This window comes from Manis javanica, chromosome 7 (genome assembly GCF_040802235.1).
Source record: "Manis javanica isolate MJ-LG chromosome 7, MJ_LKY, whole genome shotgun sequence".
NCBI lineage: Eukaryota > Metazoa > Chordata > Mammalia > Pholidota > Manidae > Manis > Manis javanica.
The window spans coordinates 45,297,267-45,315,626 of NC_133162.1; the positions used below are offsets into that span (position 1 = coordinate 45,297,267).

At 41.4% G+C, this 18,360-nt stretch overlaps 1 protein-coding gene across 1 annotated transcript in view; it reads right to left on the reverse strand.

Annotated features, from left to right (window-relative positions):
• EIF4EBP2 (eukaryotic translation initiation factor 4E binding protein 2) overlaps positions 1-8,708 on the reverse strand; it is a 28,451-nt gene extending 19,743 nt beyond the window's left edge. The window contains exon 1 of the mRNA XM_017679855.3: positions 8,271-8,708. Within this exon, the coding sequence (XP_017535344.1) occupies positions 8,271-8,415 (145 nt within the window). The 5' untranslated portion in view covers positions 8,416-8,708. The remainder of the gene's footprint in view (positions 1-8,270) is intronic.
• Between the last annotated feature and the right edge of the window lie 9,652 nt (positions 8,709-18,360).

Consider the following 18,360-nt stretch of genomic DNA (forward strand, 5'->3'; position numbering starts at 1 on the left):
AACCCAAAGGAAACTAAAAGCTGCACAGATCCAGTATCCTCCAGGGAGGCTGATGGTGGCCAAACCACTGGGCAGTATGCAGGCTCATCAAATTCATACAGCGCTAGTAAAACCAAGAGAGGGACAATTTATACACCAACAAAAGGCACAATTGGAGCCTCAGGATCTTTTAAGTTAGTATAACTAAATTATGGCAACTGGAGGACACTCAAGGTTTATGAAAAGCCAATTCTACTGTCCTTTGATTAACTCCCAAGTCTTACTCACTGGGAGCAGATTTCCAAGATACTGTGTCAAATGATGGGTCCCTGCCCAATCACTTAGGACACTGCCACAACAGAACACACACTTACGCTGAAAGGGAAGTTGATAATGACTCCATTCCTATTCAGAGGGTCCAGTTTGTAAGAGGCTTTAGAGAGTATCTGGCGAAGCCTGCCATTTTACAAATTAAGAAACTAATATCCAGAGAAGTTAAAAGTATTTGTCAAAGTTCATATAGTGACACAGCAGTCAGAAGACCAACACAAAACAAGCCAGGTACTCTAAGCAAATCTTCTTCTCTTAAGTCTCAGCTGCAAAATGAGTTGAAACAATCTTTTTAGCTACTACCAGGTCCAAAATGTATACAAACCAAGAACTAAAATAAATGCCAACTGATTTTATGTTTGTTTAGCCTTGACCATCAAAAAATTTGGGTCAAAATAAAGAACATTAAATAGGTCCACTTCGTTGGGACTTGAACATTGATCTTGAAATACATTTTTTATAAAAAATGTCTGGCTCCAATTCCAGGAAAATGCACACTGGATGTGCCAGATTGATCACATCCTGGATCAATTTCTTGGATTAGATTTCACAAATCTGGCAGTTTATCCTCTACCTACAATGCTAATAATTAATGAAGGATCAGTGCTACTGGTATGGGGAAAAGGCTCAGATTCAAACCTGACTTTCATTCCAATTTGCTTTCCTCCCAAGTTTACTCCTCTTGGGCACTTCTTATTTAAAAAATTAGAACAATACATATTTACCAACATCTTCCACTTTTACTTACAGAAAGGAGCCATCAACAGCTACCTGCTGAACTCTTACTAACAAAGTTTGTAAGAGGCAAGAGCTTATTGGAAATTAGTGGTCTAAGTCACTGTTTTACCTGCTACCTATTCTTAATTGTTCCAGGCATTTACACCAGACACTGGTTTCATTTCAACATAAAACCCAACTCTAACACAGTTTCTGGTGAGGAGATGTATTCCTCTGAGGCCAAAATGATTAATTAACATCTTAAAATCAAGAATCACAAGCCTCTCACATTCTGATAAGTACCTCTTAGAACCTAGAGAGCAATGGTCTATTTTCACCAGTAAGTAGCCAGTACTTCTGCTATAAACAGTAGACCATTTCTAAAATAATTAGAATTGAATGAGGTTGAGTATTACCTTGATACAAAAAACAGACAGACATCACAATAAAAATAGACTACTATTCCTAATGAATACAGATACAAAAATCCTCCATCAAATATTAACAAACTGAATTCAGGAACACATGAAAAGAATTGTACACCATGACCAGTTGGGCTTCATCTCAGGAATATGAGGCTTGTTCAACATATGAAGATAAATTAAGATAATATGCCATATCAACAGACTAAACAAATCAATCATGTCAACTGATGCAAAAGTGCATTTGACAAAATCCAAAACCCTTTCATGATAAAAAACACTTAACAAACTAGGAATAAAGAGGAACTTCCTCAATCTGATAAAGGGCATCTATGAAAAAGTAACAGCTAACATCAAATCTTACCTAATAGTGATAGACTAGATGTTTTCTCCCTAGATGTTTTCTCCCTAGTATTAAGAATAAGTCAAGGGTGTCTGTTCTCATATCTTGCCACTTTTGCCCAACACTGTACTGCAGGTTCTAGTCAGGGCAATTAGGCAAGATAATGAAATAAAAGGCACCCAGATTAAGAAGGGTAAAACTATCATTATTCACAGATGACATGATCTTATATAAAGAAAATCCCAAGGACCCTGTAAGAACTGAATTGTATTTTCCAGTTAATTTATCCTTGCTTGTTAAGGTTTATAGTTTTTTAAACCACTCAAGAAAATGAACAGCTTCTCTGTGTTAGGGCATTTGTTCTAAAGACCTGGACGATTATTTTAGATATAAACATGCATAGATTTCTGAGCTTTTGGCTTCAAGCTATGGCCTGAGAACAAGGTGTGGGAACCTTTAAAAATTAGCCCCACAATGGATGGATAGCTGCTGGGTGTTAAAACACAGTTATTAAGGGGCCTTCACAAAACAAAGTTCCATGATGAACCAAATTTGAGAATGGTAGCCTATAGGCCTTACCTATTCAATAAGGTGGATGACTAAGTCTCAACTGACTTTGCTCTATTATAAATGGAGCAGCAAAAACCTTTTAAATGTTAATTTGTTCATCTATAATAAAATACCATTATTTTATTATAGCTCACTCCAAATGGATTATTTTCCCTTCTTCTTGCCTTCTCCCTATTGCCAGACTCTTCCAATGGCCTTCAGGTAATTCTACTCCAGTGAATGGATCACAACTCTCCAGCTGGCAGAGAGGAAGCACAACAGCATGAACGAGACTCAGACCATCAGAGTTAGTTCCCCTCTGGTGCTCCTGTTATGGCAACAGCATATTTTGCCACAGCTGATGAGGATGTTGTGCAGGGAAAGAAAGGCAAAAAGAAAGAACTAAGAGAGGTCTGTATGTTTCTGGTCATTCCCCAGAGCACACCACTCCCCGAAAGTGACAGTTGAGAACTTTTAAAAGGAATAACAGCAGAATCACATTAGCTGGCATTCCTGAGATAGAAAAGTTTCTTTAAATGTTTGCAAACTTCCTCTCCCCATAAATTAAGCATATTAAGATAGCAGAGTAAAAAGCCAGAATAGGAATCAAGACACTAAATATGATGCTTCCCACTGACATTAATTAGGTGTACAATACTAACAAGTTACTTAATTCCTCTGGGTCTGTTTCTTTCAATTACAAAATGAAAGCATTAGATTTCCAGCTAACCATTCCTTCCAGTTAACCAGAGTGTTATAAAAGTAAAGACAATTACATAACTTTACCTTCAACTGAGGCTATAAAGCAACTTCCCAAAGGAATAACCCCCCCACCCCCCACTCCTCCACAGGCAGGTAAAACAAAGTAAAATCAAATGCAAGGGAACTTTGTTTTTGGCCTTGAATTTACTCAAAAATTTTCCTCCTCCTTCATAAATAAGAAAAAGTACTCTTCTAGCAATACAAGAAATGTAAGAGATTACAGCAAGTGTGTTTTCACCCATATCTCATTTCCCAAGCCACAGAAAGGCAATTTTGAGAAACGTTTCAAGGGCAGGCTGTATTCTCTGATCCTGAATGAATAAAGGATGTGGGAGGGTGGGAGGAATTCTAAATTCACTACTTTATGAATGTCCCTGCCCAGTGTGATCATTTACAGCCCTAAGCACATCAACTGTTATCCTGGAATGCTCTCACATCTGCATGACACCACAGAAGGTTTCCAGAAGTTTGAGACAGGAAATGCTAATCCCCTTCCTTCCTACTAAATAGATTTCCAATAAGAGCCCATTGATTAACATTTTTCTAATGCTGCCATATCTGAAACACATGTTAGCACTAGACTGTGCAAAGTTTTTGTTCTAGAACTAAAAATCTTATCCACTCCCAACTCCTATCAAGATTTTAAGACCATTCAAATGAAGAACTGCATTTGCTATTTTTGTCTATGATCCCTTTTGTGCAAGGCACTATACTGGGCCCACAAAACTCACTTAAGATACCTAACCACATTAATTCAGGTACCTGAAGAGACCAAATAACAACAATCTCACCCTGGTTTGGAGAAATAAAATTACATGGCTGGGGGTGGGGCGAGGGAGAAGGGGGAATGTAACAAGAGATGAACCATGAGAGGGTGGAAAATTTCTAAAGGTGGAAAAATTAAGTAAGTACTGAACAGCTAAACAGCACTAAGTTAATTGCTATCAAATAGTGATAAAACGCAACTGCACCTGCACTATATCTTATAAACACATTAGGTAAGCCTTTGTGTTAAAAATTCCAAGATTACTATGTGCTCTACCAATAAATACAGACTAAATATAATAGATGAGCCAAGATGACAAGTATTTAAATATGAAAACAAAAAACTTTGTGTACAGAAACTGTATCTGGAGACAGGTTATGATACTTGAGAAGGCAGTGATATCTGTGTTTATTGGGAGGAAGAGTAAATGAATCAGTATTTCTGTCACAATCTTTTCAAGTATTTCAGGAACAAATCCAGACTATGTGACAGGCTTCTAACTTTAAAGCAATGCTTGAAGATTATGCCCTTATTTTAAAAGGATGGGACCTTGGCTATTTGATATAGGCTAAAAGGGTACCCCCTGTGTCTCTTCCTTCAGGATAATAATGATTAATGTAGAGCTATAAGTTTAGTTCCCTCCCAAAATAAGTAACAGCAGACTGCAGATGTCATCATGATATATGTTCTCAACTGCTGGCAGTACAGGCATTTACTGACCAATACCACAAAAAATTCTGTAAGTATAAATCTAACCAAGGAAGTGAAAGACCTATGCCCTGAAAACTGCAAGACACTCTAAGGAGGACACTAAGAAATGGAAACTCATCCCATACTCATGGCTAGGAAGAATTAATATTGTCAAAATGGCCATCCTGCCCAAAGCAATCTACAGATTCAATGCAATCCCTATCAAATTACCAACAGCCTTCTTCAACGAACTGGAACAAATAGTTCAAAAATTCATATGGAAACACCAAAGACCCCAAATAGCCAAAGCAATCCTGAGAAGGAAGAATAAAATGGGGGGGATCTCGCTCCCCAACTTCATGCTCTACTACAAAGCCACAGTAATCAAGACAATTTGGTACTGGCACAAGAACAGAGCCACAGACCAGTGGAACAGACTAGAGACTCCAGACATTAACCCAAATGTATATGGTCATTAATATACAATAAAGGAGCCATGGACATATAATGGGGAAATGACAGCCTCTTCAATAGTTGGTGTTGCCAAAACTGGACAGTTACATGTAAGAGAATGAAACTGGATCACTGTCTAACCCCATACACAAAAGTAAATTCAAAATGGATCAAAGACCTTAATGTAAGTCCTGAAACCATAAAACTCTTAGAAAAAAACATAGGCAAAAATCTCTTGGACATAAACATGAGCAACTTCTTCATAAACATACCTCCCCGGGCAAGGGAAACAAAAGCAAAAATGAACAAGTGGGCCTATATCAAGTTAAAAAGCTTCTGTACAGCAAAGGACACCATCAATAAACAAAACGGCATCCTACAGTATGGGAGAATATATCCATAAATGACAGATCCGATAAAGGGTTGGCATCCAAAATATATAAAGAGCTCATGCACCTCAACAAACAAAAAGCAAATAAGCCAATTAAAAAATGGGCAGAGGAGCTGAATAGACAGTTCTCCAAAGAAATTCAGATGGCCAACAGACACATGAAAAGATGCTCCACATTGCTAGTCATCAGAGAAATGCAAATTAAAACCACAATGAGATATCACCTCACACCAGTAAGGATCACCACCATCCAAAAGACAGACAACAACAAATGCTGGCGAGGTTGTGGAAAAAGGGGAACCCTCGTACACTGCTGGTGGGAATGTAAATTAGTTCAACCACTGTGGAAAGCAGTATGGAGGTTCCTCAAAATGCTCAAAATCGACTTACCATTTGACCCAGGAATTCCACTCCTAGGAATTTACCCTAAGAATGCAGCACTCAGGTTTGAAAAACACAGATGCACCCCTATGTTTATTGCAGCACTATTTACAATAGCCATGAAATGGAAGCAACCTAGGTGTCCATCAGTAGATGAATGGATAAAGAAGAAGTGGTACACATACACAATGGAATATTACTCAGCCATAAGAAGAAAACAAATCCTACCATTTGCAACAACATGGATGGAGCTAGAGGGTTCAATGAAATAAGCCAGGCAGAGCAAGACAAGTACCAAATGATTTCACTCATATGTGGAGTATAAGAACAAAGACAAAACTGAAGGAACAAAACAGCAGCAGAATCACAGAACCCAAGAATGAACTAACAGTTACCAAAGGGAAAGGGACTGGGGAGGATGGGTGGGAAGGGATAAGGGGGGTGAAAAAGAAAGGGGGCATTAAGACTAGCATGTATAATGTAGGGGGGAGGCATGGGGAGGGCTGTACAATACAAAGACAAGGAGTGACTCTAGAGCTGATGGACAGTGACTGTAATGGGGTTTGTTGGGGGGACTTGGTGAAGGGGGGAGTCTAGTAAACATAATGTTCCTCATGTAATTGTAGATTAATGATACCAAAAAAAAATTCTGGAAGTAGTTATAAATCCCTTTCCATCACCTTAGAAAACAATACCCGTTTCTTCAAAGCTGTCAGTTCATGTTCAAGACAACTCTTTCTAGAGAAGATTCTGGTCTGCCAAAATTTTCCACAATTAAAAACCAAGAAGATCTCAACATGCTCATGGACTGACCTAGAACAGATCAGATCAGGAAGGAGGTTTCTCCAACTAGGTAAGCCACCTTACTAAGATACTCCACTGTTCTGCAAAGTTAAAACTTCCTTAAGCCCAGTTCTCCATAAACATGGATGAACTTCAGCCTGGGTCATTTAAGTCTTCAAGGCAGCCAGTCACCCTTCCCCTAGAGTCTGGCCTGACTAGATTCCTCTGTAGAGCTCTCTCCTAGGTTTTTTTTTTTTTAATTTTTTTATTTTGACATCATTAATGTACAATTACTTGAACATTACAGTTACTAGACTCCCCCATTATCAAGTACCCACCACATACCCCATTACAATCACTGTCCATCAGCATAGTAAGATGCTATAGAATCAATACTTGTCTTCTCTGTATATACTGCCTTCCCCATGTCCCCCCCGCCCCTACATTATGTGTGCTAATCGTAATATCCCATTTCCCCCCTTATCTCTCCCGAGCTCTCTCCTAGATTTTATCCCTGTTGCTGGCAAGGAGCTCTTGTTATATTGTGCAATGGATTCAAGGGCTGTCCAGGCCTAAATGAACCACACTGGGTGTAGTACAACTGGTAAGCCCAGCCCACAAGAACCAAGCTAGCAATTTTGGGGCTGCCAACAAAGTTCAACCCTCTAGCAGAGGCCATCCCCCATCACCAAAAGAAGGCAAAGTGCCTAAGTTAGAAATGAATCATTTTTCCCTCAATAAGGTCCCTCAAGATCGCTTTCCAATCTCCTCCCCGTGGAGAACAGCCCAGTCAGGGGACAACCTTTGAGCTCCCTTTTCCCTGACCAACTCAATGCGATTCACCTCTACCCCAGTGTTCTTCCTTGTAAACAGTTCCTGGTTGTACTTCGAAAAGCAATGCTCAGGAACCTCCCTCTGCCACTGCCCTTTCCACAGGATCAAGCAATCCCACTGACCAGGGTGCCCTCTTTGACAATGCCTTCTTCAATCTACCTCCAAACATGTCGGCGTGAAAACCGAACCCTTAAGGCTGCCAGCGCTCTAGCTCCCCTTCCCTCGACCTCTTTTCCCCTGGCTATTATTTTAGCGTTATTCTATCACTCTCTCCTCCAGTCTGGGGACTTTCCCCACCCGTGGGGCCTCGTCCAGTAAGTAAACAATGCTGTCAAAGCAGGATAACGTTGGGCGAGGCGTCCAAACTCTGCATTCCAGCCTCCTGGTGTTCTAAAAGCAGGAAAACAAGTCATCGCAGGGTCCCGGGAGCGAATTACTGTTCCCAGCTTCCTTTACAAAGAAGCCCGAGAGACGGTTCCAAAATCAAGCACAAATGTGCACAAATGCACAATAAACAAGAGGCAGAGGTCATGCACAGAGAGGTCAAGACCAAAAATAGACGAAATTGCCGGGGGGGGGGGCGGAGAGAGGCGAGAAAACTGGGTCGAGTGCGCAAACCTGCCATGAAGCGGGAACATGGCTTGTGTTTTGTTTCTTTCTGCGATAGCAGAGCCACGTTCCCAGAGTGGGCCCACACCGAACCGTGTTGCAGGCAAGAAAGAACATAGTTAAGGTTCCAGAGCTGCCGGGAGGAGGGGAGCTGGGAACTGGGGCCCCGAACCGCCCAGCGCCGGCGCGCCCCGAGTTAAAGGCCTGCGGGGAGGCCGTGGGGACACCGCGGAGGAAACCGGCCACAGGCCGGGGGCTCACCTCCCGGCGTGGTGGAGAAGAGCGTCCCCCCCGGGGTGGTGCAATAGTCATGAGGTAGCTGCGCGGCGTCGCTGATGGGCACGGTGCGGGTGGGGATGGCGCGGCTCTGGCTGGGCTGGTGGCCGCTGCCAGCGGACGAGGACATGGCTCTGGCGCGGGCTCGGGCTTTGTCCGGCGGCGGGCAGGCGGGCGGCGGCGGCGGCGGCGGCTGGGGGCCCGGACTTCTCTGGCTCCTCGGACGGGCGGAAGGGCGGGCACAGCTGGGCGCGCTCCGTTCGCTACTCGCTCGCTTTCTCTCACTCCCTCGTGCTGCTCCGCTCCCGCCGCCGCCCTCTCAGCCGCCGCCGCCGCCGCCGCCCGATCCTCCGGCCTCCGCCAGGCGCCTCAGAAGCTGGAGCAGCGGCAGCAGCGGCGACGACGACGACCGGAAGCCAGCGAAGGCGGGAGCCAGGGGTAGTACGGGAAAGCGGGTAGGCAGGAAGTGGCGTCAAGGCGGGGCGGGGCAAGGCGAGGCGCCAGGGCGGGGCAGTACCGTAAGGGGCGCGGTCGCGTGAGGGGCGGGGTTAGCCGCCGCGGGCCTACGCCCGCTGGAGGAGTCCGCAAGTGTGAGCCGCGTTGAGACACGCAAAGAAAACTCCTGTTTTGTTTTGTTTTTTAAATTGTCAGTGCAAATCACTTTACTTGAGCTGACTTATGTTTCCTATCCACCTAAACAAAAGTATCATTTTACTTTTAATTGTTCAATATTGAAAGTAGGCAGTCCATGCTCTAAGAAAATCAGAGTAGGTGCCACTCAGTTTCCAAGACCCCTTTCCAGAGAAGGCCACTGATACCAGTTTATCCTGTGTCCTTCCAGGGACAGTCCCTATATACAAACATAATGCAGTATATAAACATTAAGAAAAGAAAGAGATGAACAGCTACTCACACCACAAGGATGAGGATTGCATTAGAGACAGACTGAAGCATGGGAAAAGGTTAAGACTATGAGGTATCTGAAAAATCTAGATATGAAACGCTATTCTTTCCTCTAGGGATCTCAGACTTCTTGGTCTCAAAATTTACATTCTTAAAATTGTTGAGGATCCAAAAAGCTTTTGTCTGTGTGGATTATACTTACTGATAATTACTGTATTAGAAACTAAAACTGAGAACTTTTAAAACATTTGTTAATTCATAAAATAATGTCATTAAATGTTAACACTTCTATTTTAAAAGTTATTGTAGAGAGGATTAAAGATGGTGACATGAGAGGTGAGACAGAGGCTTCCTCCTAAAACTGCATATAATATGAAAATATAATTAATACAACTAATCCTGAAAGAGCAACAGGAAAGAGGACTGTGCCAGACTGCATACACCTGGAGAAAAGAGCAGACCTCACAGAACAGGGTAATATACCAGAGCTGTGGCCTGGCAGAAACCAAGCCCTTCGCCCCCACCCCAGCTCATCAGCAGGAGGAAGAGAAACAGAGCCGGGAGGGAGTGGAGGCCTGGTATTGCTGAATACCCAACTCCAGAGATCTGCTCTGGGAGCACAAACCTAACATTTCATGGTGCTTGCATGGTACTCTCGTGATTAGGGGGTTGGAAAGCTAAGACAAGCAGAATTCCTGGAGAGACTGAGATTCCAGCTGCTTGTGGAAAGAAGGGATCCATATCTGACAGCTCTGGGACAAAAGAAAGGTGGGTAGTCTGAAAGACTTCCTAATAAGGAAGCCCTTAGCAAGAGGGCTACTGAGGGGTAAGAATTGCACAGAGCTTACTGCTCAGAAAAAAAGACAAGTAGACAAAATTGTCCAGGTGCACTCTGCCCAGCAGGTTGGGAGCTTTCACAATCTTCAGGTGCTCTAGCTCCCCAGCTAGCTACTGAGCTACAAGTACACCCTCCATGATGCACAGCTTACTGTACCTTTCTCCCGGCAAGCCCCATCTGGCTCACAAACCAGCAAACCTTACCTTGGTATTAGGCCAGCCAGAGGGAAGATCTGTCTACAGCAACTACAAATGCAAAGCAGAGAGGCTTATACCTGTGTGCTTGGCCCACTAGTTCAGGCAGAGGAGACAGACATAGCAACCGGGAATCAGGAAACAGCTCTTTCCTCTCCCCAGGCACCAATACCATTCCCCTGCAACTCCCCCTGACATTGCTTCAGGGGCTGAGCAGCACCAAAGAGTAGAGCTTTGGGACACTAGAGGGTGCCATATACAAATATGAACTGCCAAAGGAACCTGGTACAAAGTAAAATTATGAATACAACTCCTGAGAAAGATTTAAATGACATCAACCTCATGAATCTTCCTGAAAGGGAGTTCAAAATAAAAATCACTAACATGCTCATGGAGGTATGGAAAGATATTCAAGAACTCAGGAATGAATTCCAGTCGGAGATCCAATAATTGAATAGCACAATGGAGGGTATTAAAATCAGATTAGATACGTTGAAGGAGACGATAAATGAAATAGAAACTAGAGAAGAGGAATACAAAGAAGCTGAGGCACAGAGAGAAAAAAGAATCTCTAAGAATGAAAGAATATTGAGAGAACTGTGTGACCAATCCAAATGGAACAATATTCACATTATAGGGGTACTAGAAGATGAACAGAGAGAAAAAGGGATAGAAAGTGTCTTTAAGGAGATAATTGCTGAAAACTTCCCCAGTCTGGGGAAGAAGATAGTCTCTCAGGTCATGGAGATCCACAGATCTCCCAACATAAGGGTCCCAAGGAAGACAACAGCAAGACATATAGTAATTAAAATGGTGAAGATAAAGGATAAGGACAGACTACTAAAAGCAGCCAGAGAGAGAAATAAGATCACATACAAAGGAAAACACATCAGGCTATCATCAGACTTCTCAGCAGAAACCTTATAGGCCAGAAGGGAGTGGCATGATGTATTTAATGCAATGAAGCAGAAGTGCCTGGAAGCAAGATTACTTTATGCAGCAAGATTATCAAGGAGGGATTAAACAATTTTCAGATAAGCAAAAGCTGAGAAAATTTACCTACCAGAAACCATCTCTACAGTGTACTTTGGAGAGACTGCTACAGATGTAAGTATTCCTAAGGTTTAATAGCTGTCATTAGATGTAACAAAACCACAGTAAAGAATGTAATACAGTTAATTACTAAGCAAATGGAAAATTAAATTAACTATCCCCAAAGACAATCAAGGGATAGACAAAGAGTACAGACTATGATACCTAATATATAAAGAATGGAGGAGGAAGAATAAGGAGGAGTAAAAAAAAAAAGAACTTTTAGATTGTGTTTGTAATAGCATATTAAGTGAGCCAACTTAAACTCTTAGATAGTAAAGAAGTTAATCTTGAACCTTTGGTAACCACGAATTTCAAGCCTGCAATGGCAATAAGTACATGCCTATCAATAATCACCCTAAATGTAAATGGACTGAATGCACCAATCAAAAGACACAGAGTCACCGAATGGATAAAAAACAAGACCTATCTATATGCTGCCTACAAGAGACTCACTTTAAACCCAAAGACATACACAGACTAAAAGTAAAGGAATGGAAAATGATATTTCATGCAGCTAATAGGGAGAAAAAAGCAGGAGTTGCAGTACTTGTATCAGACAAAATAGACTTCAAAACAAAGAAAGTCACAAGAGACAAAGAAGGACATTACATAATGATAAAAGGGACAATCCAACAAGAAGGTACAACCTTTATAAATATCTATGTGCCCAACACAGGAACACCTACATATGTGAAACAAATACTAACAGAATGAAAAGGGGAAATAGAATGCAATGCATTCATTCTAGGAGACTTCAACACTCCACTCACTCTGAAGGACAGATCAACCAGACAGAAAATAAGTAAGGAGACACAGGCACTGAACAACACATTAGAACAGATGGACCTAACAGACATCTACAGAACTCTACACCCTAAAGCAGCAGAATACACATTCTTCTCAAGTGCACATGGAACATTTTCAAGAATATATCACACACTAGGCCACAAAAAGAGCCTCAGTATATTCAAAAAGATTGAAATTGTACCAACCAGTTTTCTCAGACCACAAAGGTATGAAACTAGAAATAAATTACACAAAGAAAACAGAAAAGCCCACAAACACATGGAGGCTTCACAACATGCTCCTAAATAACCAATGGATCAATGACCAAATAAAAACAGAGATCAAGCAATATATGGAAACAAATGGCAACAATAATTCAACACTGCAAAATCAGTAGGACGCAGTAAAGGCTGTGCTGAGAGGAAAGTATATTGCAATACAGGCTTACCTCAGGAAAGAAGAACAATCCCATATGAGCACTCTGAACTCACAATTAACAAAACTAGAAAAAGAAGAACAAAGGAGGCCCAAAGTAGAAGGAGGGACATACTAAAGACTACAGCATAAATAAATAAAATTGAGAAGAATAAAACAACCAAAAGAATCAATGAATGCAAGAGCTGGTTCTTTGAGAAAATCAACAAAATAGATAAACCCCTAGACAGACTTATCAAGAAATCAAGAGAGTCTACACACATAAACAGAATCAGAAATAAGAAAAGAAAATCACTACACTCCAGAAATACAAAGAATTATTAGAGAATACTGTGAAAAATTATATGCTAACAAACTGGATACCCTAGAAGAAATGGACAACTTTCTAGAAAAATACAACCTTCCAAGGCTGACCAAGGAAGAAACAGAAAATCTGAACAGACCAATTACCAGTAACGAAACTGAACTGGTAATCAAAAATCTACCTAGGAACAAAACACCTGGGCCAGATGACTTCACTGCTGAATGTTATCAAACATATAGTGAAGACCTAATAACCATCCTCCTTAAAGTTTTCCAAAGAGTAGAGGAAGCGGGAATACATCAAAAACTCATTCTATGAGGACAGCATCACTCTAATACCAAAACCAGGCAAAGACACCAAAATAAAAGAAAATTACAGACCGATATCCCTGTTGAACATAGATGCAAAAATACTTAACAAAATATTAGCAAACCGAGTTCAAAAATACATCAAAAGGATCATACACCATGACCAAGTGGGATTCATCCCAGGGATGCAAGGATGGTGCAACATTCGAAAATCCATCAACATCATCCACCACATCAACAAAAAGGACAAAAACCACATGATCATCTCCATAGATGCTGACAAAAGCATTAACAAAAATTTAACATCCATTTATGATAAAAACTCTCAACAAAATGGGTATAGAGGGCATGTACCTCAACATATATGACAAACCCACAGCCAACACTATACTTAACAGCAAGAAGCTGAAAGCTTTTCCTTTAAGATTGGGAACAAGACAAGGATGCCCACTCTCCACACTTCTATTCAACATAGTACTGGAGGTCCTAGCCATGGCAATCAGACAACACAAAGAAATAAAAGGCATCCAGATTGGCAAGGAAGAAGTCAAACTGTCCCTGTTTGCAGATGACATGATATTGTACATAAAAAACCCTAAAGAATTCATTCCAAAACTACTAGATCTAATATCTGAATTCAGCAGAGTTGCAGGATACAAAATAAATACACAGAAATCTGTGGCATTCCTATACACTAACAGTGAACTAGCAGAGAGAGAAATCAGGAAAACAATTCTATTCACAATTGCATCAAAAAGAATAAAATACCTAGGAATAAACCTAACCAAGGAAGTGAAGACCTATACTCTGAAAACTACAAGACACTCATGAGAGAAATTAAAGAAGATACTAATAAATGGAAACACATCCCATGCTCATAGATAGGAAGAATTAATATTGTCAAAATAGCCATCCTGCCTAAAGCAATCTACAGATTCAATGCAATTCCGATCAAAACACCAACAATATTCTTCAATGAACTAGAGAAAATCATTCTAAAATTCATATGGAACCACAAAAGACCCTGAATAGCCAAAGCAATCCTGATAAGGAAGAATAAAGCTGGGGGGATTACGCTCCCCAACTTCAAGCTCTACTACAAAGCCACAGTAATCAAGACAATTTGCTACTGGCACAAGAACAGACCCATAGACCAATGGAACAGACTAGAGAGCCCTGATGTGAACCCAACCATATATGGTCAATTAATATATGATAAAGGAACCATGGACGTACAATGGGGAAATGACAGCCTCTTCAACAGCTGGTGTTGGGGAAACTGGACAGGTACATGCAAGAGAATGAAACTGGATTATTGTTTAACCCCATACACAAAAGTAAACTCAAAATGGATTATAGACTTGAATGTAAGTCATGAAACCGTAAAACCCTTAGAAGATAACATAGGCAAAAATCTCCTGAATATAAGCATGAGCAACTTCATCTTGAACACATCACCTTGAGCAAGGGAAACAAAAGCAAAAAGCAAAAATGAACTCATGGGACATCAAACTAAAAAGTTTCTGTAGGGCAAAGAACACCATCAACAGAACAAAAAGGTATCCTACATTATGGGAGAATATATTTGTAAATGTCATATCCGAGAAGGGGTTAACATCCAAAACATATAAAGAACTCACATACCTCAACACCCAAAAAGCAAATAACCTGATTAACAAATGGGCAGAGACTATGAAGAGACAGTTCTCCAAAGAAGAAATTCAGATGGCCAACAGACACATGAAAAGATGCTCCACATCACTAATCATCAGGGAAATGCAAATTAAAACCACAGTGAGATATCATCTCACACCAGTAAGGATGGCCAGTATCGAAAAGACTAAGAACAACAAATGCTGGCGAGGATGTGGAGAAAGGGGAACCATCCTACAGGCTGGTGGAAATGTAAGCTAGTTCAACCATTGTGGAAAGCAATATGGAGGTTTCTCAAAAAACTAAAAATAGAGATACCATTTGACCCAGGATCCTACTCCTTGGAATTTACCCAAAGAATACAACTTCTCAGATTCAAAAAGACATATACACCCCATGTTTATCACAGCAGTTTTTACAATAGCCAAGATATGGAAGCAACCTAAGTGTCCATCCATAGATGAATGGATAAAGGAGATGTGGTACATATAAACAATGGAATACTATTCAGCCATAAGAAAGAAACAATTACTACCATTTGCAACAACATGGATGGAGCTGGAGGACATTATGCTCAGTGAAATAAGCCAGGAGGAGAAAGAAAGACAAGTGCCAAATGATTTCCCTCATTTGTGGAGTATAACACAATGAAGCAAAACCGAAGGAACAAAATAGCAGCAGACTCGGAGACTCCAAGAATGAACTAGTGGTTACCAAAGGGGAGGGGTATGAGAGGGCAGGTGGGGAGGGAGGGAGAAGGAGATTGAGGGGTATTATGTTTAGTACACATGGTGTGGGGAATCACGGGGAGAACAGTGTAACACAGAGAAGGCAAACAGTGAATCTGTGGCATCTTGCTACACGGACAGTGCCTGCATTGGGGTGTGGGTCGGGACTTGATAATATGGGTAAATGTAGTAAGCACATTGTTTTTTTATGTGAAACCTTCATAAGAGTGTATATCAATAATACCTTAATAAAAATTAAAAAAAGAAAGTTATTGTTAGTCCCAGGAGAGGAAATTCCAGGGCAGAATACCTCTAAAAATCAAAATCAGTCAAAGGGAGAAATAAAATTTAAACCCATTTATTGCTCACAAACTGCAGTCCAGGACCTTCTCTCTCTCCTGCTCCAGCAGAAGCAAAACCAGCCCTCCCCTCACCTCTCAGTACAGATAAGCCCTCCTTGCCCAGGTAATTACCCACTGATATGGAGATGAACTTCTCTCCACCCATGAGAATATGCAAATGCACTAAAGCCATACTTCTTTCCACCTCTGAATACCTATTGGTATGCAGATGTACTAAAGCCAGGTGAGATATTCTGGAAAACCTACAATTTTACCCACAGTTATATTTTCCAAAACAAAAAAATTAGAATAGTAGCATTGTTTTACATTTTGGCAGACATGTTAATACAAGACAGCTGGAGCTCACATCTGTTGATGGATGCAGTCTGTTGTGATGTATTATTTTGATTCAAGTGTAAGAAGAAAACCCAGATTCATGCAGATATGTAGCTGAAAAGAGGGAACCTCACAGCCTGGGAAGGGTCTCAGGGACCACCAGAGATCTCTAGACCACACTTGGAGGACTGATGCTCTAGACAACATTGCCTCTGCGCATGTGCCCAAGATGAAATTAAAGAGAGAATCATGGACACCACCAACATTGCTATTTTGTAAATGAGGAAATTTGTATTTTGCAAATGAGCAAATTGAGGCTGAGAGACAGTGAGTGTTTAACTCAAGTAAAACAGCTACTTTTTCACTACGCAGAGAGCCAAACAGGTGCTTAACAAAGACACAGACAAAAGAATTTACACAGGAAAACAATTATTTTGGTTGGCAGTCAGGTCATGCCAGAGCATGACATGGAACTAATTTTGTGTTGTGAGTGTCCAAGAATTCAGGAAGAAAAGCCCCTTCCCCGCCTTGCAGGTATCATTGATACAGAATCTTACGAAGGTTTCACATGAGCAACACTGTGGTTTCAACATTGACCCATATTATCAAGTTCCCTGCCCTCCACATTGCAGTCATTGTCTTATCAACTTAATAAAATGCTACAGAGTCATTACTTGTCTTCTCCATGCTATACTGCCTTCCCCATGACCACTGTGAGTGCCAATTGTAATGCCCCTTAATCCTCTTCTCCCTCCCTCCCCGCACACCCTCCCCAACACTTTCCCTTTGGTAACTGCTAGTCCCTTCTTGGAGTCTGTGAGTCTACTGCTGTTTGTTCTGTCAGTTTTGCTTTTTGTTAAAACAATGAATGTTTATTATCTCTCAGTTTTTGAGGGTCAGGAACTGAAAGTCCCTCTCTCCTGAGGTTGCAGTGAAAATGTTTGCCAGGGCTATAATTATCTGAAGGTCTGGCTGGGGCCAGTAGATTTGCTTCTGAGCTCACTCCCATGGCTGGGGACAGGAGGCTTCAGTTCTCACTGAGTGGACCTCTCCATAGCATTGCTCTAGTATTCTCATGACAGGGCAGCTGGCTTCTCCCAGAGTAATTGAACAAGAGAGGGAACAGGAGTAAGCTACAATGAATCTTATGATCCAACCTCAGAACTCAGCTATCAGGTTATTACCTCTGCTACATTCTATGCATTAGAATTGAGTCACCAAGTGCTGCCAACATTCTCTAGGACACAAATTAGGGTCTAAGTTTGGAAGGGAGGTCTATCCGAGAATTTGTGAACATATTTTAAAACCACCACACTTGCCCAAGGTCACAAAGATTATAAGCATTTTAACAGGAGAAGCCCAGTGTGCAAGCACTGATAAACCTCTGCTTGTATCACACTTGTGAATGTCCCTTTGGCCAAAGCAAGTCACATGGCCAAGCCCAGCATCAGTGTGGAAGAGGACAAGAGTCTATATACCAAGAGTTATTCATTGGGGCTACCAATAAAACAGTCTACCACAATGCAATATCTTTTATCTCCATGAAATGTTAATATTAAAAAATTTTGAACTTCAAAAATTGTCTTTTGTGACTTGCATTGCTTCTGTTTTCTTTGTATTTATTTCTCTAACCTTTTTTCAGGTTAAAAGTGTTCCTCACACTTCTGATGACATTTGGTTGTCCATTCATAGTTAATATAAATGAGGAACTAAAACACTTCAAGGAAGCTCTGAGTTTGGGAGATGGAGGAGGGACTGTCCCAGGGTGAAATTCTCTATGGGGTATTTTAGATCCAAGCCAGCCATTTCATTGGGGGACCCCCAATTTTATCTTTGCTGGTCTGTGTTCTCCAAGAAGGAGCTTCTATATTCCTTCCTGGGAAGCAGAAGTCTGGGTGCCAGGTTCTGAAAGCCAGGCTGGTCCTGGGCAGGGAACAGGAACTCCCCATTCATAACACAGGCTTTCGCCCACTCCCTTGCTTTCAGAACAACACCTTCTTCAGGTCACACTCTGGGAAGGACCAGGGTTTCCCTAGGACCTGCTATATCTATTGTTCAATCTCCCTAGAAGGTAAACTGCCCATCATCGGCAGGCAAGGTGCTTAGCTGGGCAGGAAGGTGGAGGAGACTTGGGTGTTTCAGCTGTTCCCTTTA